Source organism: Genypterus blacodes, unplaced genomic scaffold (assembly GCF_046128005.1).
Source record: "Genypterus blacodes isolate CSIRO-AG114 ecotype Tasmania unplaced genomic scaffold, CSIRO-AGI_Gbla_v1 ptg000052l_1, whole genome shotgun sequence".
NCBI classification, from domain to species: domain Eukaryota; kingdom Metazoa; phylum Chordata; class Actinopteri; order Ophidiiformes; family Ophidiidae; genus Genypterus; species Genypterus blacodes.
This window is the reverse complement of record NW_027466864.1, coordinates 6,276,676-6,302,892: the sequence shown is the minus strand read 5'-3', so window position 1 is coordinate 6,302,892 and position 26,217 is coordinate 6,276,676. Positions and strand designations below refer to the sequence as shown.

The 26,217-nt window shown below is 48.9% G+C and overlaps 1 protein-coding gene across 1 annotated transcript; it reads right to left on the bottom strand.

Moving 5' to 3' along the window:
- Nucleotides 1-621: 621 nt before the first annotated feature.
- On the bottom strand, nucleotides 622-5,405 carry tmem106ba (transmembrane protein 106Ba). Its single transcript, XM_076150326.1, has 8 exons — nucleotides 5,339-5,405; nucleotides 4,064-4,271; nucleotides 3,528-3,591; nucleotides 3,285-3,444; nucleotides 3,026-3,166; nucleotides 2,725-2,774; nucleotides 2,576-2,629; nucleotides 622-1,917 (listed from the first exon to the last, which is right to left on the bottom strand). Exons 2-8 carry the CDS (start codon nucleotides 4,257-4,259, stop codon nucleotides 1,797-1,799), a joined length of 786 nt encoding a protein of 261 aa, XP_076006441.1. The 5' UTR covers nucleotides 4,260-4,271; nucleotides 5,339-5,405; the 3' UTR covers nucleotides 622-1,796.
- Between the last annotated feature and the right edge of the window lie 20,812 nt (nucleotides 5,406-26,217).

Here is a 26,217-nt window from a genome sequence, read left to right as displayed (position 1 = left end):
TCCCTCCCTCCCTCCCTCATCCCTGTCCTGCATGCTATTCCTCAATCCATGACTTCACGTTTTGCCCTGCATGCCTGTGTACCTCTGTATAATCCCACTGGCAGTTCTTATTGCACATCCAGCCATTCGTGGAGAGGGAATCGCTCATGGAATTGCCTCTCCTGAGGTTTCTTCCTTTTCCATCAAGGTTTACTCTTGGCTTTTTCCTCGTCTTCCTTGAGAGCTTTGGGCTGGGTCGGGATGTTTTCCTGATGTTGTGGGTCTGTAAAGCCTTTGAGACATTGTGTGTTATATTAGGCTATACAAATAAACTTGACACCAATTACCCTGACCACACACACACACACACACTCTGTTTTACTGTGACTCCAAAGCAGCATACTGCAGATAGACGTCATTGCATCTCAAACCTTAAAGGCTCTGACGTGACGTGAGTCGAGCGTGACACAGTGCGACACGCGTCTGACGTGTTTGTGACACCGGAACGTCACAACTTCCTTCCAGGCTGAAACGGGCGTCTCTCTAACTAGTGTCTTTATGTAGTCGCCTCACCAGCACCCCCTAGTGTGGACAGAGAGTAAAACAAACCGCCTCAAAGAAGACAAAACACGTCCAACTGAAGATGATTCATGGTTTTATTTAGAGCTTCCGACACAGAACCAATCCACAGCTGAGATGTTTGGCAGTGATTGATCTACTCTGCAGTCAGACGTGAGGGTTTGGTTTCAGTATAATCGTCTTTATTAGCTGAAGAACAGACACCATGAACACAGACCATAAAACAAAACTTTATATTTATAGGAAACAATTCAAAAGGTCTGCTGTTGATATGTTGTGGGCGTGGCCTGTCAGACGGCGAGGGCGTCGTGTGGAGAGCGGCAACAAAACTCAATTTAAAACAGCATCAAACAAAACTGCAAACTACACCACAGCAAACAAGAAGTAAAGTTAATGTAAAGGTTAGGGGTTAGATTCTGAAGCAGCAGCAAGGAAACAGGAGGAATGGAGAGAATTCCCTTTTTTTTTTCAAAGTTCACTCATCTAAAATCAGCTGGGTAAGCGTTCACATTAGTCACGTTTGCGTTTACATCACCCAGGCTTCTACACAGAGACACACACACACACACACACACACACACCTCAGATAAAACTCAACAAGCTGAATATACAGAACTCAAGTGTGAGGAGGAGGAGAAGACAGCAGAGTCACACATGGCCTCTATCGCACTGTACGATATCAAGAATGAAGAGGAGGAGGAGGAAGAGTAGCAGTGGTTAGGAACGAGTCAGTGGCTTCCTAACGAGGCGATGAAGTGAGGTACACACAGAGTGGTTAATAGAGGCTCTTTGCAGCAGCTTCACCTCCTCACTGGTTACATGTGCAAAGCTACAGTGCATGGAATCTTAACGTGGCGGCGCTTTCCTTTGTGGCGCCGGCAGCGATTTCCCCTGGTGGGAAATGACTGCAGGCCTCCGGGCGAACCCCGCTGACCGCCACAGGGGCGCGGTTGTTTTGCTTTAGCGGTCACTTTAACCACCAACCAAACAGGATGTGAAGGATTTATTGAAAACTATGTTTCCTTTCAAACACGACACTCATGGCTTCATGTCGGGCCTGGCTGGTAAAATGAGGGGAATGTGTGGGGACGCACGCACGCACACACGCGGGTGAGGTGAGGTGATGAGATCAGTAGTTTATCTTCCTGGCTTCCCCCTGGTCACTGAGCAGACAGAGCAGCTCCTCAGTGTCCCTCTGTGCGGCCCTCTGGCAGAGCAGCTCCCGCCTCTGCCGGGCCTCACTGGTACACCTGCACGTGTCCGTGTAAAGAGGTGGTGTTCCCCCCACAGTCCACGTACTGGTACATCTCCTGGGAGACCTGCTCGGCGTGGCCAAAGTACGACGTCGTCACCGTCACCCTGGACAAGGAGAACGCCTCTGATTAGACCAGACCTCATCTAATCTAACACATCAGCTGAGCCTCTCTGTAAGTCAGGAGTGTGAGGAAGTCAGGCTCATTCCAGCTGAGCGGTTTGAGTTCAGACGGCTGAATGAACCTGACTGATCAGAAGGAACCGGACCACAGAGACCAGGACGTAGATGAAAGTCGGCCTCATGATTAGAAGATGAGACTACAAATCAAAGTCCAATTTGTACCTGTGACAAGCCGAAGAGTTTGGTTCCATATAAATAATGTTAATAACACAGACTCAGACGGGGGAAACGTTTAGTTTGGGGGTTTTTGTAATTGTGAAGTCACAGAAATGGATCCCTATGACATCACAAGGTTACTTTAAAGCCAAACAAAGCCACTTTATGAACTTTGTAGCAAATCCACCCCCTGATCCTTGGTTCCAGTTCTTCTGCCTCAGATATGCTCTTATTGTGTAATTCCTGATGCGCTTGACCGTCACCGTTCATTTTCAAGTGACCGAGTGGCACAAAGGCCCGAGTGTCTCTGCTGTGGGGCAGAAGGAGAGGGCGGGGCTATGTGAGGGGCGGAGCTATGAGAGGGGCCGACGCAGAGGACAAAACAAACGCAGCCGAGCTCAGTGAAGTGAAGAAAGAAACACTTACTGCATCATCACCACAATGTTGTGCACTTTGATGGTGGGCAGGGTGCAGTAGTCACTGAAAGAAGAGGAGAAGAAGAAGAAGAAGAGTTTCATTATGAGGACACATGAGCCCTGAGGACATTTCTGCTTTAGTTTGGTTCAGACACTCACAACATGTAGCTCATCTCATCAGCTATGGTGGTGGGAACGGTGTAATCAATCTGCAATGATTGACAAGGAAACAGAGCGTCAAGGGCGCAGACGGGCAGACAGACAGGCAGGCAGACAGGCTGTTTATCTGAAACTCTGTTGACTTTGTGGCTTCAGAGGGCAAAAGTTAATAAATTGCACTTTTTCCTTTGAGCAGCTATGATTGTTGGCCTCAGAGATCTTTGACCCACTGGACTCACCTCCCCTTTGAGTTGAGTGTGTGTGTGAGTGTGTGTGAGTGTGTGTGTGTGTGTGGAACTACCTGCCGCTCGTCCAGAGGAGAGATCACTGTGTTGTTGCTGTACTTTGCCTTCCCTATCACCGTCTTGGAGAACTGAACCTGGGCCGTGATGTTGGTCATTGATATGGAGTAGTAGTTGTTATTGGTGATGTTCAGTGTGTTCTGAGTGGACACACACACACACACACACACGTGATGAAATCAATAGTGACATTTGTAACTTTGACCAACCTCAGTGAACCTCATCTCTGAGGGTCTGAGTGAGGGGACAGACTCTTACTGTGATGTTGAGATAGACGATCCGTCTCTCCTGGTCGTAGGACACAAAGGCAGACTTCACCCCGACGTAGGAGACGTCAATGGAGCGAGGGAAGAGGAAGAAGACGGCCAGGCCCGACAGCAGCAGGCACAGGGCGACAGATATGGAGACATAGAGCTTCCTGTGAGGAGACGGAGGGGGACAGAGACGTGAGACCGCCTGAAGGCCGCTGACAACACAGCTGATCAGCCTGAGTCCACTTACGTCCTGCTTGGCCTGAGCCTTTGGTCGCTGTAAGGAATCAAAGCCACCAGCTGGTTCTCCTGACCTGAGAGATCAGACATGAGACAGATTAGCACCACCGTTCCTTAGAAACATGAGGGGAAACAACAAGAAGAAGGAAACGTTCCCTTCCTGCAGCACACCAACACAAACCAGCATGCAGAGTAATGACATCATCAGAATCACTAAACTAACTCAGCTATCTCTTCTTTACTTCCTGTTTGACTGAAGTGGCGTCTGTCTGTCTCCTATAGAGCCGAGGACAGACAGACAGGCAGACACGCCTACACACAGGTGGACCTTGACACTTATAGAACGATGACTGGTGCTTGGTAAACATGAACATGCATGTGGAGTTTGTTGACTTAAGGTTCCTGTGTGTGTGTGTGTGTGTGTGTGTGTGTGTGTGTGTGTGTGTGTGTGTGCGTGTGTGTGCGTGCTGTTATCATTGCTGACTGGTGAAGTTTGGAGTCACTAAGAAGCTCAATCAGCACCCAGAGTGAGGTTTAGTGTCTCACCCCTTGGGATCCGGCCCGTCCCCTGGCAGGTGGGACAGGTGACGCTGTCCCGGCCGGTGAATTCCACGTAGGGGAACTGGGACACGTCTCCGTGCTTTGAGTCCTCTTCGCCATTGGAGTCTTTGTACTCCTCGCCGGTGGTCAGGGCGTCCTGGTCGTCCTTCTGCTTGGCCAGGTGTGAGTGGGCCCTGCCCATGGCTGCAGCTGTCTGTGGAGAGGAGGGGGAGTCAAGCAGGTGCAGCAGGACAGGTGGACTAACCACATGCCAGACTGCTCAATGAGGCATCTAGGGAATACCTCCATGGGGAGGAAACGTGTGTGTGTATGTATGTGTGTGTGTGTGTGTCGTCACAAATGAAAAATCCTCTTAATGCCTCTGAGTCACAGAGTGGCTGTGGCTGTGAACATTACATCATCATGACTGCCTGAAGGTCCTAAGCCTGTATTTAACTGGATCATTAGATAACTGAGTCTTTATATCAGAGCAGAACAGCACCACAGTCTGGACCTCCACTGGTCTTCAGTTCAAACTAATCATTAGGTATGGTGTTTCAGTGTGAGCGGCAGTGCTGTGTGTTTATCTGGACATGTTGCTGCCATGTGAAAGTTCAGTTTGTTCCCTGTTGATGTAATCAGCCCTGCATTCTGCCCGTGTGTGTGTGTGTGTGTGTGTGTGTGTAACTAGCGGCCATTCCGACACATTTCGCTGTTTCTGTGATCGATATTTACATTTTAGTGATCACAACATAAATGGTCGCCGTTATATTAACATGACGCTTCATTGATTTAGTCTGAATTCTTTTCTCGGGCGTTGATGCGCGCGCGGCGTCACTGTCACGTCGTGTTAAGCTAAAGACCATGGAGCCAGACAGAGCGACACGGGAAACATTAGCTTCATCACGGGCTGTTGCTTCGACATGTCACTGCAGTGTGTGTGTGTGTGTGTCCTGGCCGCCATGCTGCTGCTGCCACTCAGGCTCAGCTAGAACACAGCGTACCAGCCGGATGACGCGCTAAAATAACCGATCATATTCTCACCGAAACACCGACATGTCGAGTGTATCTGTGTGTGTTGATGAACAAATGTGTTCTAGTTACGTATCGAGTCGTCCTGCTGTTCAATTATGCAGAAGAATCGACGCAGCGCCGCGTTTCAGCACCGACAGACGACAAAACCAAAAACGTTCATCTGCCGCGCAGCCTGACAGTCAGACTCCATGTTTCCCCTCCGTGTTTCCTCCGTGTTTCCTCTCCGTGTGGCTGTGGGCTTCTTACCTTTGCGGTGTTTTATTTACTTTATCATCCGCCGGAGCTCCGTGGTTTGTTGTGTTGTGTTCCAAAAGAAGCTGAGGCCGATGACAAAGACGCCCCGCCCCCCTTGGCTCCTGATTGGACGCCCCGCCCTCCGCCCTCCTGATTGGACGCTTAGGTGGTGACTAGCTGGCCGAAGTGCTGATGGGCAAACTGAACGGTGTGTGTTTCTGCTAAATACAGCCTCATGCAGGTTTATGAGTGATGATTCACAATAGAAACAACTCAGCATCACTACCGTGCATTATATAATAACTGTGTATTCTACTGAAATAAGTTACCATAACTTTACGCTGAAAATAGCATTTAATGTATTTAGGTCACCGTTAACGTGTGATGATGTGTGGCAGACACAAGGCAAGTTTCTATAGCAACAGCATAGCGTCTTACTACAGAGATAACACCCATAGGTACAGGTTAGTGTGCAGTCAGGAGTCAGTATGATGTCAGTATGATGTCACATTTAACAAGAAACAGGAAAGATGGCTGTGCTTTTACTATGAGGACCTAATTGGACACGTGCAGAGCTTGAATTCCACAATGATGAGGAAATGAAATTCATATTAAATATTCAGTACAGTGGCTTCCCTTAGTGGAGAGCTGCAGGAGTACGAATGTAAGCAGACAGATTAGCAAAGTTTAACATGGATTCAAACTCAGAACAGCTCAGCCACATCAAACACACAGGAAACAGAGTACATGTGAAGCATCCTCACACCCTATGACCCCAGGAGTGACATCTGCTCATAGGTCACATCTACAGGAACAATATTGTTTTTGTTACTTGACTTCTGAGCCAGGAATGAATGAAAAATCAGCATGAAGAGAAACCACACAAACCATGTAAATAACTATTTGTTCTCAAAGCCAACATGAATCGGTCCCTCAGATCACGTGGCACCAGTGTTTGTCCCCCCCCACACACACACAGGCTGAATTCTCGAGGACGCTGCACTTCCTGGAACATCTTGTCAGCTGACGGAAAACGTCGCGAGCGAAGTTTCCAGTCTGAGTGAGCGGTGACACAGTGGCTGCCATTGTAACTTTGAATCAGATGGCTTCTCACCACATTAGTCCCCTAAGGAAGTAGGAACAGATGCTTCCCAGCGGAACAGGCAGCAGCTCCATGAACGCACCGACAGATGGGAGGAGGACTGGTAATTACTGAAGACTCTCAAGATTCAGTTTGAGGGCACGTTCAAGGAATATCAAATGGCACCAATGTTGTGTTGGGAGCTCCATTTTGAGTTTGGGTTAGTTTAGACTTTATGTGTGTGTGTGAGAGAGCAGCGGTGCATCTCTGCTTGAGCTCATACCTACGTCGCTCTGGAGAATAGAGTCGATGTAGAGGAAGTGGCATGTCTTACTTCCCTTTATCTTAAATGGGTGGACTTACCTTTATATCCTATTCTAACAAACATTTATTCATTGAAGCAAACTCTTTCTCTGCACCAGACGATAAGGATTCTGTTCCAGTTGGGGGCCATTTTGTTTTATATTGTTTTTCAGATTGTGGAGCTGTTTCTCTTTCTTCTTCTTCTCTGCATTAGGAGTTGTTGAGTGCAGTGTTAAATTAGGCCGGCTCGATAAGAGAAAAGAATAGTTAGCATTTTAAAGCCGGGCACACTTAAGCTTCTCTCTCTCTCTCTCTCTCTCTCTCTCTCTACCCACTAGTTTTGAATAAACATTACAATTCCCTGTGTGTTCTAAAATAACGACTTCCTGAAATGTAATTGATTTACCAGTTTTGTTGTTTTGGTAATGTGATGGGCTTCTTTAAAGTTTCTCCCTTTCACGTTAGCAACAAAGCTATTATCAGTTACTAATGTAATGGGGAGTTACGGGAGATTAAGTCAAGAATTACTGCTCCTTCCCTAAATGAGATGGACTCGCTCCCGTGGCCCGGGAATAAAATCTAGCCGAGTAAAACTAGGAACACTTGGAGGTTCACTCCAGCGGATACTAAAGGACGGGTTGAGTATCTAACTCAAATAAATGGAGTTAAATGTTTTTAATGTTGTTAAATGTGTTTTCTCGACTCTCCTTTTCCTGTTAGAGCTCAGCCTCTGAGTGTGTGTGTCTGTGTGTGTGTGTGAGTCCTCCACCAGCCAGATGATGGCAGTGTGCTGCCACGTGTAGCTGTGACTAAGCAGTCAGGCTCAGTGTTCCTCAGCAATCATTACTCCCAGTGAGTAAACAAGCAAATAATCTGATAATAGATTTTTGTAATGGCTTTAATCTTTCTACACATTCAGAGCAAACTCTCTGAATAATTCATCGCCCGTGGAACCGAGGGGATCGCACACTTATCAAACGCTTATTGAAAATCATAATAACAGCTAATGCTAATGCAGCCAGTGTGCAGGAGGCAGACTTGGGTCAAGCAGTATTTGCAATCACTAATGAGCATTATTCAGACCTTCAGCTGAGCCTGACCTGCTTATTCAGGACACAGATTGTCAGCTTCTCACAGCCGCAGCAGAGTTTGACCTTTTGCTTTCACGTTGCATTAAAGGCAGCGCAGCAAACTGAGACACGTCTGACGCAACTGTGACACCACAGCCGATTGGTCGGAATATCTGCCGGTCTAATTTGACTCCCATTGGCTGCGTTGCCGTGTTATTGCTCCATTTCCCCGCCAACCAGCACATGATGATGCGGCAACTCTACAAACGCCTGCACAGATGTCAACACAGGGGAATTTGTCCTTTTTGTCCTCCCACCTTTCTGGACCACACTGGTGCTCCTCACTGTTGTGCTGTAATTGGCTGCCAAACGTGAGTGGGCGTGGCTTATTCTTCAAAGCCTGCTGCGCCTCATGAATGAAGGAGATAGCTGAATATGAGCGCAGCACTGTGGGGGATTTAACTCCCCCCCCCTCCCCCATCCCATCCTGCACCTGTCCTGATCTCTACTGTGTGTATGGGTAGAGCAATAGAGCGGCAGGGCTCTGGATGGTAGAGCGGCCACCTAGATTGGAAGGTTCCTGCTTCTTCATGCACATTAGCATGAGTTCCAGCTGCAAATGTGTTATATTTGACATTGGAAGCATGATTGACAGCTGATCTGAATGTCCCCGCCTGTGGAGCCGTAAAGCCGCCCAGCCGTTTCCTCTTCATTCATGATGTCACCGCCTGCCTGACAAACTAAACAACAAACTAGAAAGAGAAAATGCAAAAGGAACGGCTCTAACTCTGTTTTTGTTAGAGTAACATTGTTTGTGTCCTCTGGGGGAAACGTTTAGCTTCCTTCCTTCTTCCTTCCCCCCTCGCTCTCTGATGAGTTGGCCAGTCTTCCATTCTGTCCCTCCACCGTCACCGCTGCTTACAGAAGCCACGCAGCCGTGCGGCGCACAGAGGGGACCCATTCCATTTGAATTACGGCGAGGCACAAGTCTGAGGAGGCAGGTTAAAAGTGTCAGCCGCTGGCCCCGGTCTGCTGTGTGAGGAAACCGCCTGCACGGCTCAGATAAGAGGGAGCAAGTGGGGAGGACACGACGGGGCCGCTTCAGGTGTCAGCACTTCAAACCACAGGCGCAGCTTCAGAGGGAATGTGGAACAATCCCAAATTGCAGAGGTGAAGTTGTGGATAGTCCCAGTTTGTAGGATGTGAGGTCTGTGGTCGACTGAACCTAAAGGAAATGGAAAATGAACGGTTGGTATGGCGACGGAACGGATTCCTGCTCTCGGAGGCTGTTTTTGTCTCCTTTTGTCTCCTCAGAAACAATCGGCCTCATGTTTAGTCCGTGTTGTTCTCTTTGTATCTCACAGCATTGCGGTGTTAGTTTGAGTTATGGGAGGTGATTAAACATGAGGACACACTCTCTGTTTCCCTCTTAGTGTTTATGAGCAGCAGGCCTGTCTGCTTTAATGTGTGTGAGCTTTGCTCCAGGTAGGAGCTGGTTTAAGGCTGAGGAAGTGAGCTCCAGCACTAAATAAACCAGAGTGCCCTGAGCGGTGGGAGCTTCATTAATAAGCCTTAAACTGCCACACTTCTGTTTTTAATAACTTAGCAATGAGGCCAATATTTAAGTCCAATTAAAGTTTAAATGGGAGAAAATAAACACATCTCTGTGTGCTGCAACTCACAATAGAGCCGGGAAAAATGTGTCTCTAGCATTGTTGTCATAGAGACCCAGACAGAGTTCTGACTACAGCACACACAACGTACACACACACACACATTTCCATTGTCTTATTTTCATTTATGGCTCTATTACTACTACTTCTACTAAACCTGAATTTTTTAAGACCTTCGCTTAATTGCTGGAGCACCACTGTGCACACTGAGTGAATACAGTCACCCTCTTTAAGCTCCCTAACCACCAACGCCCACCTGAGCCTCACAGATCCATGGTGGGCGTGTCTCTATGACATCATAAACACACTCATACTTTAACATGACAGCGTCTCAGTCCTCACCCTGAACTCTGAGCTTCTTAGAGGAAATGAGAGCGACGTCCCGCTGCAATAAGAGCGGAGAGATTCATGCTGCACACGACTCAGCTAACATTGATATGCAGCGGAAAAAAAGAGCAAAGCGTTGAGAAAGGGATCAACAAATCCGCCCGGCGACTGAACATAATGTATGAGTCGGCTAAATGTGTCGAACAAATTGAGCCCTGGATTGCAGAACGTTGGGATTCTGGCTGTGAAGGGACCGAGCGTCTAAAGGAAACGGAAACCTGTTGGTAAATTGATATGAAGCTGTAGGTTTGCTGATGCTGACTCGACCTTTTGTCCTTCAACATGTTAAAGAACCTACTTTGCTTAGCAACGCATCTCCCTACATGGAAGTGTGAAACAATCTGTCAGAGCTTTGACCTCCATTACATTCAGATTTGGTAGCAGAGATGTTTTTATTTCCTCTCTAAACAAGAACACTTAGTCCCCGAGCAGCAACTTCTCTATTTTTAGACGGCAGCAAAAACAACAACAACAGAATGAGGAGGAAGAAGAAGAAGAAGAAGAGCACTGTTTGTTGGCTGCAGAGAGGAATAGCAGGGATGTGATCCAGCAGGGGCGCCGATGCTTCCAGGGACTGAACCGCTGCTCTGGAACGAGCGCAGACCACAGCAGGGAAGCTGCTTAATCATTCCGTGCAGATCTTTTGTTTTCCTCGTTTTCGCCCCCCCCCCCCTGCAGCCGACACTCCATTCAGCTCGGGCCGCCTCGTCCAGCGGCGTTCACGTCTGTGCCACTTTGACAGGAAGCTGGTTCAGGCACGCACGCCAGCGATCCGGGCGGAGGTGAGGGCTTCATGCATCGGGTCAACCAGTCCGTCCCCATTTGTCTGCGGCCTGGGTCTAAAATCGAGACCCAACTTCCTCCGTTTCCCCTTTGATGTCTGAGTGTGGCCTGGTTGAGCCGCGGGTCGGTTCTTCCCTCAGCGTTTGTCTGGAGGCTGATGGTTATTTTTTGTCGTCCCCGAGCAGCGAGCAGCACGTCTGATGAGCTCCTGTTTGATTCCGGCCCGTTGATCTATTTAAAAAGAAATGGAACGCTCCTCTCAGGCTGGAATGAAGCACAAGCATGAGAGTTTGGAGTGAGGAGTTAGTTTACTTTGACATATCTGACACTTGACAGGAAGTTGAAAAACAGAATCGGTGTGCTGATCTATGCAGCAAAAAGCTCAGTGTGAGCGGAGAGGATGCGGGTGTCTCTAGATCATCCATCGTCTTCTCTGGCTGTCCTGTGGTCTAATTGGGCTCCAGCCCGGGTGCAAGGTCAATTACCCAGCCAATGGCCTGGAGAGGATCTAATCCCTCTCACCCTGCAGAGGTGGAAACTGCACTTCCCACCTAAAGCTTCACACCGGGGGAAGACGCCACATTTACTTAATGAGGTGTCGGAGTTTGACCCGCGCTCTTAAAACTCTGACTTTACCAAACGCTTAACTGTGAAGTTAACTCAAACTGAACACTTCATTATCCACCCGTCAGGAATGATCTTTAAATCAGGAATCAAGGGGATCGGGATGCTGGAGAAGTCGGGCAGGGTTGGGATTTAGTAGTAAACTGGGCTGGAAGCTTCGATCAGAGATTGATGGGTGTTGTTGTGTTCAGGAACATCACATTTGCTACCTTATGTCATCATTTTGTAGGTCAGAATGTGAAGAGAAGGTTCAGCTGACATGAGTAGGAGCTGAAGCACAGGTGGGACTTGCTGCCTTCACCTCCGATCGGCCCCAGCACCTTTGAATTCACTAACATGCAGCTTGATGAGGGGACATGAACGCTGGTCCAGAGGTGTGAAGGTCTGGACTCTCCTCTCTGACTCTCTGGATTCTAAAGGCTGCTTATCAAAGTGCTTCATGATTGTTTCTCCACCTTTTGAAGATTTGTCCAGAGAGTCGTAGCTCAGAATAAGAAGAAGAGCTTATGTCATCAGGGACAATTTGACCTCTGCTGATTAGGGACTCCTTTATTCATTCATTCATAGCTCCGTCTCCACATTTACATTCACCAGCAGAGGCAGGGTAGCTTCTGTGTAACATTCTATTACGTCTCATCTGGAATCTATCCTGAAACGGGAGACATCTCTGTAATCCATTTCTGTCAGAGAACTCCTGGAGACAAGGGAGACGTCTTTCTGAACAAGAAGGTCAAAGCCAGGGCAGAGCGCAGGATGAGGGATTACAAGAAACGCAACCAAAACAGAAACTCCAAGTCAAGTATCAGACGGAAACAAAGCAGGAGGGAAAAGAGCAGAGAACTAAAAGAGCTCAGGCGTGTGAAGGAAACCCAGAGAGGAGAGGAAGACTTCAAACAGTACCAGCACTCAAACTGAGACTAACAAGACGATCCGGCCGCGGAACAAAGGGGAGCAGGCAGGTAATCCACTAATGAGGAGGGATCAGGTGTGTGTGTGTGTGTGTGTGTGTGTGTGTGGAGCCGGGGACAGACGAGGCGAGCTGATTGGCTGATGGAGACTCGGTACAGGACTCTGCACCTCAGCAGGTCCTGGGTTCTGACCTCAGGACCCCCTAAGAGTCCAGACCTCCATTAGATTTGGTATTAAGCAAACTGTCGTGAGTCCAGTTGGTCCCAGTTTCCTGTTTATTGACTTGTAAACAATCATCACAATGACCTGATGACAGACAGAGCAGCCGGCCTGTCGTGTCGTCAAATCATCAAAACCCAAAGAGCAACAGAGAGGAAACAGACACCATGACCCAAATCACTGTGAACTCTTTAGGAGAGAATGTGAGCGTCACCCTGCCAGGGAATGAGACCGTGTTATAGCTCCGCCTCTCCTCGCTGCTGTACTTTAGCGTTAAGAAGCTGTAAGAATTCCTTCTAATGGTGACGTTTCCCCCTATATATGCTAATTAGCCTGATGAGATGAAGTCTAACGGAACACACACACACACACACACAAACACACACACACACACACACACACACACACACACACACACACACACACACACACAAACCTCCTAATGCTGGGGTGTGATGGCGCTCTGGTTGCTGTTGGAGTCTCAGTGAAGACGCACGGCGACGCCACATTGAGGAGTTAATGAGCTTTACATAGCAACACACACACACACGCTCATGCACACTGACACACACACACACACACACACACACAGGCTGTCGCCGAGAGCGTGCACACACATAAAAACTCTACACACTCAATAAAACATCCACCCACACACACACACACAAACACACACACACACACACACAGACATTCCTGCCTGTCAGATCATATTAACATCAGGTCAGGGTGCTTTTTTGAACTGGTTGCTATGGCAGCAGCGAGGAGGAAAAATGGCGGTGTGTGAGTGTTTCCTACAGGCATCTTCAGCAGCAGCAGCAGCAGGAACACGGCACACTGCTTCCTCGACGCCGCGGCAGAGCGCCACGGAGAGAACGAGGAGAGAACGAGGAGGGAATCTAAAAACACGGAGCTGAAATGGAAATGAGAGTAAAAGGGTTCAGGCACCTCGCCGCTTCCATTAAGAGAGGAAGAGGAAAGAGCCCAGATAAAGTTGATTCACTTCATCTCCCTGGTTGAGGTTATCTGCGTGATCGTGTTAAGTGCTGGATGCGATCGTGAAATTGCCTGCGTGAGTGTGAAGTTATTTTAAAGTACACCGATCGCTCGCTTTGCTCCGCTCTTCATCCCGCTTCATCCCCGTTTCCCTCTGCTGGAGTTTAGATGAATAATTTAACTCCTGGAAGAGAAGTTTCACGCATTTTTTGGCCCGAGAACTTTAAATCAGTGGTGTGTTATGTTGTGTTTATGATGGGGAGTACCTGTGAGGGCCTGTTTACACTCAGTGTGCACAGCAGTGAGAGCAGGATTGGATGGGATGTGGGTTTTTTTTGCATTTGAAACCTTTGTACAGGTTTCAGTCTCAACTCTTAAATGAAGATAAGTGTGTGTGTGTAATTAACGTGCCCCTAACAGTCAATCTCCAAAAACTAAATGACCAGGATGTTTGGTTTTAGCTTCAAAGCGAACGTGGAGTCAAACTGGAAACACAAGATGAAGAAAAGACGAGCAGGAAGTGACAAACGCAGAGGAAGAGCACGTTCCTCTGAGCTCCTCACTGTGTGTGTGTGTGTGTCTGAAGTTAACAATAGGTGTGATGCTGTGTGTGTGTGTGTGTGTGTGTGTGTGTGTGTGTGTGTGTGTGTGTGTGTGAAGGCAGAGATTAGTCATTTTTATTTTCCCGCCACAGAAGCCCCCCACGAAACAGAAACCATATCCGACCTCATTCTGCCCGTTTTGGGTCGGGTTTCAAAGCGACTCTGACCCACATTTACTCCTCATCTTCATCTTCAGCCTCTCTAAGCAAACGAAGTCCCTTGTTTGTTTTCAGCGTTGTGTTTTTTTGTGCGTCTGCGTGTCAGCAGAGAGGAAACCGGAGCGCCTTTTGTTGAAGCCAAAATGAGATCAAAGAAAGACTCTCCACACGCTCGCCCACACACAAACACACACACACACACACACACTTCTACACATATTTACCACCGAGCCGTTGCCAAATCCTTATGTATCTGCAAAATTCCCCAGCATACTTGTTTGTATTGAGGTGAAGGAGGAAGAGGAAACAGCAGCGCTCCTGTTTATCTTACAGATCAACCTGTTTCTATGATAACCATTTTAATTAGCAGCACACACACCTTTCTCCACACGGTTGAATGTGAGAACGTGTGTGTGTGTGTGTGTGTGTGTGTGCGTCTGGTGAAATGAGAGCATGTAAGAGGTTGCAGGCAGTAAATTGAGCGGGCAGGTGAGTGTGCAGATTGATTGGTTCCGCCTGATGAGGGAGCCACACACACACTCTCTCACACACACACACACACACACGGCGGGCACGCTTGATGCCGTTTCATGATGCAGCTTCATTTCCACTTGAACCACTTGAAGCGATTTCTGTTTACAAATCACGCAAACTCAATGTTTACGCCTTTAATCCTGTTAATGAGAGTAAACTTCCTCTCCAACGTTTACTCTGTGCCGTCTCGTACGGAGGGGTGCGTTTGTTTTACATTCAGGGCGTTAGATTGTAGTGAAACCTTCAGATGAACGTCTGCAGGTGAGCGCCGGCTCCTTAGTGCCGTTATGTTTTTATTACTGGACCTTGTGGAAATTATTTCTGGGTCCTTTCTTCTCTGTTTGTTGAGTTAGGAGCTTTAAGTGCTGAATCGTGACTCCCCAACGCCGTGATGAAGAGGAGCAGTTACAGCTGGAGCGCCCCCTAGAGACCACAGCACACAGGGCAAGCAAAGCAAAGCAAATGAACAAACCCTCACCTTCCTCTAAGTGATCTTACTTGAGCAGAGAGGAGACGAGAGAAGCAAAGTCACGTTTAAATCTTCATCATAAATCACACGGTTAAAAATAAGAAGCTAAATAAAAGCGTGAGATCGAGATGAAGATGTTATTTATTGCACCTGGAGGAAAATGAGACACACACACACACACACAGGCTCAAAGCACTTAAAGACGAAAGATGTGAACATTAACATGCCCCCAAAGCCCCGCCCCCCCCATAGCCCCGCCCCCTTCATACTGGCTTCAGACCTTCTGACCACAGACCTCCATCAGTGTGAAGCCTGACACACACAGGTACTATGAAAACTGAAGAAGTGCTACTGAGGATCTGACCCCACCCCCTCCCCCCCAGCAGTGTGGGTGCATTGCCTAAACAAAGGCCCCTGATCCCCGGGCCGTGACCTCATACGGCCCCCAGCCTCCCTGTGAGCTCCTTCCTGTGTGTGTGTGTGTGTGTGTGGGTGATGTGAGGTGAAGCTTTGTTCCCAGCGAGTCGTCTGATTCGGTGATGTGAGGTGAAGCTTTGTTCCCAGCGAGTCGTCTGATTCTCTGGCAGATGTTCTCCTGTAATGATTGTATAAAATATTTGAGTCTAGCCCGCTCCCATAGTCCCAGACACACAGACACACACACACACACACACACACACACACACACACACACACACACACACAAAAGCAAACGTCTGTAGCGGCTGATTGCATTAATATTCAGCCTTGACCCGTCGTGGCTTTAGTGCCGGCGTCAACATATTAATCAAGGTGTTCATCAATTGATTGAACCTCCGTTTCCCTGCAGCGGAGGGTGAAAGTCAAGTCTGGGTCGAGGAGTTCATTAATCAATGCTCGGCTAAATAAGGGAGCAGAAGCTTTTACTCTTTTTTTTCAAGGGAAAACGACGTAATGTGTCCGGATGGCGTGACCCAGCCTCATCAGGCTAATTGGTTTTGGCGTTTGACCACTCGCTGAGGACAGCTGAGAGTGGTCAGCTGGATGAGACAAAGCTCTTAATCATGAGGGGCCATTCTCTCTGCAAGTGTGTGTCTATGTGTGTGTGTGTGTGTGTGTGTGTGTGTGCAATGCTACACTTTGTCACTTCACCGTCTTCACCACTTCACTTGCCGCCAAAATATTGACAACGTGTTGTGTTAGCAGTCCTCAGAATGTGTGTGTGTGTTTGACTGACTGAGCTGCATTCCAGAGATGAGAGATCCCACACACACTCTGGAATCTCCTCTAAGTAGGATGAGGATGTGTGTGTGTATGTGTGTGTGTGTGTCTTAAGCTGCATTTGAGGTTGGCTGTCACACACAGTAAGCCGGCCTAAGATGTTTGTTTATGTGTGTGTGTTACAAAGAGAGGGATGAAAAAACAGCCGTGTGTGTGTGTGTGTGTGTGTTTGCTGCCCTGGCACGCATTCATATTGCATTGGATGGAAGGCCGTGGGCGAGCGGAGCCAGAGAGGGCGATGGTGTTCAGACCAGCGGGCTTCCTGTTCCTGTTCCTGTTCATGTTCTCACAGCTGCTGGTGTTTCTGTAGATCCTTTAGCTCAGTAAACATTTATCTCTCCATGGCTTTTGGTCAAAAGTTTGTAAACGTCAGGAGTCCTTTTCCCGGCCGGCACGTCAGGACTCAGGGTGAGGGTGAAGACGTGGGAGCACTCTGACCTCACAGCTGATCTCATTAAGCCATTACCCACCGTCTGCTTACCTGAAGGTTCTTTAGGATGGATTACAGCTCCTTTACTCAGAGAGGAGAGGAGAGGAGTCAGATCATCCAGGAGGAGGAGAGGGGTGCACGTCCCAATGTTTGCTCATCAGGGCTCGGCTACGGGAAGCAAATATGGAGGAGTCTGCCTGAATTAGAGCTTTACTACATGAGGCAAGGCTGTGTACAATGTCTGCCTGATTAGCTTTCATATACTGTCAGAGGCTTCAAAGGGCTTTAATTAACACTCCACGCCATTTGCGTCTTTGTTTGATACACACAGTGGTTTTGCAAGCGGCGCTGCTCAGATTCTAGCTTTAATAGAAGCGGGACAGTGTGAAGGCTGGAGCAGTGAAGTGTCCCCAGTCAGCTGGCAAACACTTCAGCTACTAATGTGTTTACTTCCACAGTTACCATCAACACCAGTCAACTTACAGATCTCTGTGTTGTTGTGATGCTGACTGTGGAGCTGCAGCGAGAAATCATATCAATCAGGATCGGTTAGAAGGTCCGGTCCCTCTGAAGGTGGCATCCAAGGCCCCAGGACACAGAGGTCCAGACCCAGATCACCCTGGAAGTTCCTGTCCCTAGAAACATCTTGGGATCGACCAGGAAGAAGCTCTAGAACCTGTGCCCAGGAGAGGAACATCTGGGCTAGTTTGCTTAGCCTGCTAACTCCAATGTCAAGAGATCTCTCTTGTACAAAGTGACCAGGTGGCATAAACAGCATCAATGCTTCAAATGAATCCCTGTAGCTGCCATCTTAGCTGGATGTGCCTCCAACATTACGTAGACCTAGCTGTCAGATTGAGGTAACGTCTCGTCATGGAGACGCCTGGCTGCTGTGAGCGTCCCTGGTGTTCTTTGAGCAGATGTTTGATCATCACCTATGGAAACCCCATCAGACCCAGGTGACAGACTCAGTGTAAAGCCTCTGGAGCTCTGGCAGCGTGCCTGAGTTCCATCAGAGCAGCAGATTGGAGCTTATTAAGTCCTGACTAAACAAAGACGGCTTTTATTGCGACCGCCGCCAGATTCTTCATGATTAGTTTAAACTCACCGAGAGAGACGAACGCATTCGCTTCCAAATCATATTTCTGCACGTTTGACGAGGAGGCGAGCGCGGCGGCGTCCTGCGGTGCCGAGGCAGAGGAGTTATTGGATATGAGCTGATTGATTTTGCTGTTATTGCCTTTGTTATTGTGTTTGTATCGCTTTACCTCAACATCTCATCACAGGAAGTAAAGTTTAGAGGAGTCAGGGGGGACCAAGACCTGGACCTGGACCTGGACCTGGACATGCTGAGCCTCACGGACACCAGCGCACCCAACAAAGCAGTGTGTGTGTGTTTGAACGTGAAAGCTTGCAGTGTTGTTGTATCGTCTGTCCTCTGACATGTGACGATCCTGACATGAGTCACCTTCAGGAGACCTTGACTCGAGCATCCGTGTCAATCGTCGTCATCATCACCACCGTGCTCTATGAGTCACGTTGGCCCCCTCCAGGCTCACAGGCCGACGTTACTCACTCCACGGTGAGATGGTCCATGTTGATGTTAGAGGTGTCACCCTTCCCTCAGTCGTGTTGGTTGTCATCGCTCCCAGAATCCTTTGCAATCCCAGAGTGTGAAAGACCTGGGCCCTTCCTCAGCACACAACCCCACCACCAAGCCCGTCCCTGGACCTCACATGGCTTTACCTTGACTTTAGCTTGGTGCATCTTGAAAATGTGTAATGGAAACACTTTAAAGATTTATGATGATGATGCTTGAGGTTAATTTAATTTGTAAAATGGTAAGAGAGGAGGTGAGACAGCTGGCGCCCCCTGCTGTTCAGCAGAGGGCAGAGAGGAAACAGCAGGCAGGACATCTGATAATGGAAACACTGACAACTCACACTTGGCTTTAATCCACTCTTTTCTAAACCTGCGTGTGTTCTGCTGCTCTCTGTTCTGGGATTAAGGGATCCTGGGTTTCCTGCCTGACTGCTGACTTCACAGCCTTGCTGAGTCATAGCTGCGCTGTGGCTCAGGACGCATCCTTGAAGGACACTGAGGACAGAGGCCCGGTGTACGGTGGACAGGGACATTCACGTCCTTTTTACTTATCTGTCTTTTTCATGGCATCGTAGAAGAAATAAATACAAACATCACTGCAACGGTTCATCAATCAAACGTTATGGTTCCAAACTGCTGCGCTCCACTTACTCTTATATGTAAAGTGTTTCTGGGAAGAGGAAGAGGAAGCAGGAGACCCTGAAGGTTACGGTTCCTGCGTCCTCCAAACTCTGTCAAAGCCAAGACTTATTTCTCGGCTTCACTTGACGGATCCTCTTAAATGCGACAGTCTAGTCGAGACGAGAAGACATAAGTGGCTCTGAAATGAAATGAGACGCAGCTTATGTGTTTCTTTCACCTTCCCTGAGCTCCAGGCTGCAGTTTGGCTCAGTGAGACTCTGTGCCTCTGTGGAATGTTGGGTTATAGAAGCATTGATTGTTAATACTTGTAAAATAAGTCTAGACATTTCCCTCTGTTGTAAGTTTTTCCCCGACAAAGTTATTATGTCCGTTTACCTTCAGCTGCTGTCTGGGTGTGTGTGAGAGAGTGTGTGAGATTGCTGAGATGACTTTGCTCAGATCAATGGAGCAGAACGCAGCGGTCACACCTGCCGTCCTGCTGCAGCCCGATTCCTCTCCCAAACGGAGACACGGTGCAGCGTGAGTCAGCCTGCGATGCAGACAGACGGGCGTCTACCGATGTGGGACGCCACGTATGAAGCAATGCACCGGAGGGTTGGAAGTTCTAGTGAGGAGAACATCTTCAGAGCCGTCTTTTCAAAGTTCCTCCCTCGTCAGATCCGCGCTGACATCGGCGTCGTCTCCTGCGAGCTTTGATGTGAGGAAGCTTGTTAGGACGCGCCACTCTTCCTCCTCACACCGCTGTCTTCGTCGGCGGGGGTTTATTTCGTTTTAACCCGTCCTGCGTCAGCCGGCGTGTGATGTGGGTGCGTGAGTTTCGTTTGAAGTCAAACTACACTCGTGATGACTCAGCCAATCAAACTGAAGCTGTGAAACGGCGGAAACACGGCGAGCGTAAGAAGCACGTGTGTCTTCACCTCGGTGCTGGAGGTTTGCATGTTGTTGTGTGTGTGTGTGAGTCACGGTTCTGCTCAGATCTGCAGGCGCTGTGTGGGCGTCGTCTACGGCCCAGATTAAGGCTAGAGGGGGAATGTGCAGTATTCCAGAAGCTTCCTCGGCATGTTTGCTGACGAACGTCTTAACCAGGGAAACACACTGAGACAGACAAACAGCACCTGGGCCCGGTTTGTCTGGTTTGGACCTCAGGGTTGAGTTCCTGCTCGTTAGTGTAACTCGGTCTTGGACATTAAAGACTCGACCTTTAAAAGCTTTTTTTTCCCCGGCGGTTGCCAGGTTTGACAGCCGCAGACTCCAGTTATCTTTCATCTGCTGACATTTGAAGGCAGCACGGGAACAGACCATGTCGCTATTTCTCATCTTCAATCATCTTTTCTTAACCGTTCCAGTGCCATGTTAATCAGAAACACACTTTAGCTCAGATACGTTCTTTTCTCCTGCGCAGTCGTGGCGACAGAGGCGAGCCTCTCAGAACATCCAGTCAGCTCCTGCAGACGTCCTCACCTTTGGTACAAACACCAGCTCACTGTTGCTTTGCCCTGATTGCTGCCTAAAGGCTGCAGGGCTCCGTGAACGCTGAGGTGTTCTTCATCACAAAGGGCTGAAATTACACCTTCAGTTCATTTCTCCTCTTTGATCAGGTTGGTTTCAGTTTCTGCTGTTGAGGGAGAGCGGAGGAAATTCTGTTTGTGGACCGATCGTCTTTCTATCATCTGTTTATCAAAGGTCTGACTCTGATCTATAGAATGTAGGTCTGTATGCCTCATCCCAGCATGTAGACGACTCGAAATATATAGAAATGTTTTGTAAATATGATCTCAATACTCGGCTAAACCCAACCAGAATCACATCTCAATCATTTCTAAACAAACATGCAACGTTGTTAACTAACACACACAAACACACACACACACACACACACACACACACACACACACACACCACAACGCTAAATAAACAACGCTTAAGTGCAGTTATCACACATACAGTAACTAACAAACCACATGTTAGCGATGAATCAAAGAACAATGAGTTAAACACCGAACATAATAACGCCCCTGGGGACGACGCTTTGATACCACAGAAGAAGAACGCACGGCAGCTTTATGTGGATGAAAAGGTGTCTCCATTATTTAACCAGCGTTAATCTCACACACACGCACACACACACACACACACACACACACACACACACACACACACACACACGCCACTACCTCAATATAATGTAATCAATCATAGAACTGTGTGTTATAGTTAATTATGTAGAGCAACATAAAACAAAGGGAAACACAAAAGCATTGACTTCCTGTTAAACCCACAGCAGTGAACACACACACACACACACACACACAGGGGCATCATGGGACTGTATGCATCATACTAACACCTACACAGATCATCATATAGGCATCACACACAGTATGGCACCTAAAGAGAGCGACACACGTCACCAGCAGCAGCCTGTGTGTGTGTGTGTGTGTGTGTGTGTGTGTGTGTGTGTGTGTGGACGCTGCTTCTATGTGCCTCGGTTCTATCTGCAGTCTGTCCCTGCGTCGTCACTACTAATGGAATTACCTCAGATGTCATATTGGCTCCATGAGTGCAGATTAATATGGCGAGAGCATCGGTGGTCTCTCCTCTTCATCACTTCTGCTATGTCGTTATTTGAGGTGTAATCAGGTTTGGAGGAATCTGAATCCGGAGGCTTTGTTCTGCTCTGCTTGCTATCGAGTGTCTGAGGCCCACTTAATGCCATCAGAGCTGAAATCCATACGCTTTCTTTAATTCACATGTTGTTATTGTACTAACGTGTGTGTGGCGGCTCGTAGCGGGAGCCGCTCTGGAGTGTGAGTGTGTAGGCTCACATCTGTGCTGCCTGACAACACGAGCGATCTGTAGGTTGATCACATTAGGAGGCCCCGTTCCATCCTGCAGCACGATATGAAGCGTCTGTAAACACGCAGATGTCTTCAAAAACAGAATCCATCCACATTATAAGAACTGAGGTGTTTGTGCCTGTTCTCCTCACTCCCCCGGGGACCCTGTCCAGACCCCGGCACGCCCATATTCACTGTGCAGAGCCAGAGCTTTCCCCTCCGTGTGTTTCCCTCTGACCTGGATGTTCTTGTGGAGGCCAGACTGTGACTTCTCCTCATTCAACACTAATAAAGTCAGATTTGCAGACGAACAGTATTTTTGTCGCACCTCAGTGAGATCTGTTGTGTTGTTGGGGTTAGTAATGAAGTAAGTAAGGCTCTTAAATGAGGGTGCGCTCAGTCCTAATTGGCTGCTGCATCTGTGCTCCTTTAACACGTTTAATTACTGACATCATCTCTGCACCGACACACTGATCAGACAGGAAACGGAACAATCTGTCAGTTTGAACCTAAAACACAAAAACGCACAAAGAGCAGGTTTTGTTACGTCCACACAATTCCCCCCGCTGCTGCGTGTCTCTGGAAACAGAGTGGCTGGATAAGCGTTTACATCTCAGTCCAGCGGTCGATACAGAACAGAATCTGCCCTCTCGGGCAGGAAGCGCCATGATGTCCCGATGTCGCCGCAGGTCAGAAGAGCCGGAGCGCCGCTGATGAAGCGTGACAGGTCTGCAATTTCAAAACAGACAGAGAAAAGGAAGAGGAACAAGAAAACAACACAGAAGGCAGAGCTAAAGATCCTGACTGAGCCTGAGCTGAGTCTTACTAACAGGACAGAAGGAAAGCTAATGTCTTCTTGGTGAATTTGTAATTGAGTAAAGCCGCTCATTAAAAGTGAGAAGACGAGCCACTTGGATCTTTAATGTGTGTGTGAAGGTTTATGATACAGTCCACGGCAGAGTTCACTTGGATCCACCATCTGGCTGCCATTAGAGGAACTGCAGCTTTAGGGAGTTAGTTATTGGCCTCAGCCTTCAGCCGTGCTGTTTGCTACATGCTTAGTCTTCACTTTAGCCTAATTCAATCTTCCTCCTCCTCACGTATATTGCAAAGAAAAAAAAGGCAATTTCAGCGCAGCGTTTATGAAACAGATGCTAACCGGAGCTCCAGCCTCCTCTTCCTGCTCCGGGTGAAGTCGGTCTGATGCGAGTTATGACAGGTTGTCGGTGCTAAACTCAAAGCCCGCCGGTCAGCCGGCGTGAAGAGACCTGGCTGTCAGGAGTTCAGGCTGAGGCTGAGCAGGGAGGATGGAGGAGGAAGGAGGAACGCTGAGCTCTGAGCTCCACCTTCCCCTCTGTGATCCGGCCCGTGCTTTGATTGAAGGTTGTCAGTTGATTATGTAGATATTTAAAGTCGATCTCATCCACCTACTGTGCCGTCTGACTCCGCCCCCATCTGTATCGACGTTTCCCCGCTCCTCCCAGAGCAGAACTGGAGGAGAGAATCCTTCTTTATGTCTTTATCTCTTCTCTGTTCTGAGCTATAAAGCTGAAACCCTAAACACCTTATCAGCATGTTTGTGCCGCTGCAGACTTCAACCACCAGCAGCTCCTATTTTTATTCCGTTAGCATGACGGAAAACAAGCGCTTTAACACCAGGACTGTGGTTTCCAACCCGTGGTTCCTCGGCACCGCATATTTCGCACCTGATTAGCTTAATCAGCCGAGTTCCCTTTGATCACGAGCGGTGCCTCCCCAGATCTTGACTGGCAAGGCGAGGTGGAGAACACGCAGAGCTCGGGGTTTGGAAGCACTACACAGCAGCCTGAGCTTCACCTTCAGGTCGTTCCTGGTGTGTCTGAGCTCTGAGCGGGGGAATGAGTGCCAGTCCAGGGTTTCTGCTCCTTCAAGCTCTATTTCGGTCTCAGCTCTCAACTCTGAGACTCAAACTGTCTCTACCCTGTTTAAGTGCTGGAGCGTCGTCCTTCAGTGGGTCGGTGGTGCTGCACAGAGCTGATTTGGCTGCACGTTGTTTGTGTGAGAAGCGTAGCGTCTATTTCTGGGGCCTGGAAATCGAGCCAGCCAATCACAAACACTCATGAATCCTAATTATTATTCTCTGGGGTTTCATCTCAGCAGGCGTCCGTCTCACAGCAGACCCAGGCGTTTGATTCAGCGTTCACATGAAGAATGATTATTATTACGGCTTTAAAGGGCCGAACCCAGCAGAACCAAGCCTCAGATCGGCTGCTAAGCAACCATGGTGGTATCTGGATCTTCTCAGAGATCACTTCAGTCAGAATTTGGTCCTGTGATGTCATTTCCTTGGATTCTACATGGGTGAAGCTGGAGTCTCTGCTGGTTGTGGTGTGTGTGTGTGTGTGTGTGTGTGTGTGTGTGTGTGTGTGTGTGTGTGTTTCCCCCGGCCTGTCCTGCTCGCTACAGAGTGCTGGGGTTTCTGCTGGAGCGGCTACAGAGCGGCTCAGCATCAAGGAGCTGTGTGTGTGTTTGTGTGTGTGTGTGTGTGTGTATGTGTGTGTGTGTGTGTGTGTGTGTGTGACCCCAAACTCAAACGCTTGAACCCCAGCAGCCAATTAGAGCCAGCGCATCGTTATGTCCAATTCTGTGGACACACACATGTCGTCTCATGTCGTCCAGGCTGCTGCTCATTACGTCGCCGTCGTGTCTCAGGTAGCGGCGGTGCAAAGCGACGCGGCGTGGATTCGTTTCAGACGGAAATGTCACAGATTATTATTTCCTGCTGCCTTGATTTACTTCACCGTGACTCCTGCTGCTCCACCATCTCACTTTCACACTTCTTTCTCACGAGCACAAACACCCCCTCCCCGTCTGCCTCCACACACACACCCACTCACACACCCACCCACCCACACACACACACACACCCCTCCACTCTCCCTCGCTCGGCGTTAAGCTCTGCCTGTCTCTCAGCCTCTCTGATCCTGGGAGCAGTGCTTATGGGAGCTCCACAGCCCCGCGTGTGTGTGTGTGTGCGTGTGTGTGAGCGTTACCGGTCTCTAGTCGCCTCCCCGGCAGTGCACGAGGAGGGCGAGGATGAGGAGAGACATGTTCTTCATGCCTGAGGCGGGAGGAAAGATTAGGAAAGGAGAGGAAAGGGGAGAGAGAGAGGGAGAGGGAGAGGAAAGTGGGAAGTGAGAGATGAAATGAGTGTAATGAGAGAGAGAGAGGGAGCGAGAGAGAGAGAAAGAGAGAGAGAGAGAAAGAGAGAGAGGGAGAGAGAGAGAGGGAGAGAGAGCACGAGAGCACAGTAGCAGGGGGGGAAGAGCAAATGAGTGAGCGAATAGGAGACGAAGAGAGAGAGAGGGAGGGAGGGAGGGAGGGAGAGAGAGAGAGCGAGTGAGCGAGCGGCAGAGAGGGAGGGAGGGAGGGAGGGAGGGAGGGAGGCAGGCGCACAACACTGCAGACACTCACCCACTGTCACAGCTCCACAGCCAGAGGACGGAGGCAGCGAGCGGCAGCAGGAGGAGCGGGATAGCATGGAGGAGGGAGACGGCACCATCTGTCACTGACACGCCTCCCTGTGGGACCATCCTGGGAAGTTTAGAGAGGAAAACAAGTAGAAGAAGAAGAAGAAGAAGAAGAAGAAGAAGAAGAAGGGAGAATCTACTCTTTCTGTCCTTCACAAGTGCGAGACTCTGACGGGACTGATAACACACTCACTCACACACACACACACACACACACACACACACGCCTCTTTCTGATTCTCTCTCAGTCTCTGTCTCACACACACACACACACACACTTCACACTTCCCACTTTCCCTCTCTTTGCCTTTTTGCTGGACCATCCAAAGCACAATTTTTGTATTTTTCTGTCGGCTACTTTGATCGGAGGTGGATTTACTTTTCTCCTGCTGTTGGACCATGGGGCCGGGGTGGAGGGGCGGTGCGGGCGCCGGCGGGAAAAGGACAGCGGGGAGTTGGCACCCTCGGGTGACGGCGCTGCTGCTGCTGCTGCTGGGCGCTCTCTGGGAGGCTCGGGCGCAGACGGATGACTGGAAGTCCGTCTACTTCTGGGAAACAGGTACGGAGGCGGCCGAGCTATTGATTAGAAAGGGAAGGAGACGCTTACTGCTGATACGGAGTGTGTGTGTGTGTGTGTTAGGATGGCTACTGCTGAGTGTGTGTGTGTGTGTGTGTGTGTGTGTATGATGAGGGTGATGCTGCTATACTGTTTGACCTCACACACTTTGAAGCATCAACCAGTCAGAATGTATCAGGAGGATGTGTGTGTGTGTGTTTCACTGTGTGTGTGTGTGTGTTTCATT

Bases quoted from the DNA above. Each gene is read 5' to 3' on its own strand.
- tmem106ba (XM_076150326.1), bottom strand. From the start codon at position 4,259: ATGGGCAGGGCCCACTCACACCTGGCCAAGCAGAAGGACGACCAGGAC. The intron at 3,445-3,527 runs GTAAGTGGACTC...GTCTCCTCACAG, and splicing joins AGGCTCAGGCCAAGCAGGAC to GAAGCTCTATGTCTCCATAT. The intron at 2,630-2,724 runs GTGAGTGTCTGA...CTCTTCTTTCAG, and splicing joins GATGAGATGAGCTACATGTT to TGACTACTGCACCCTGCCCA.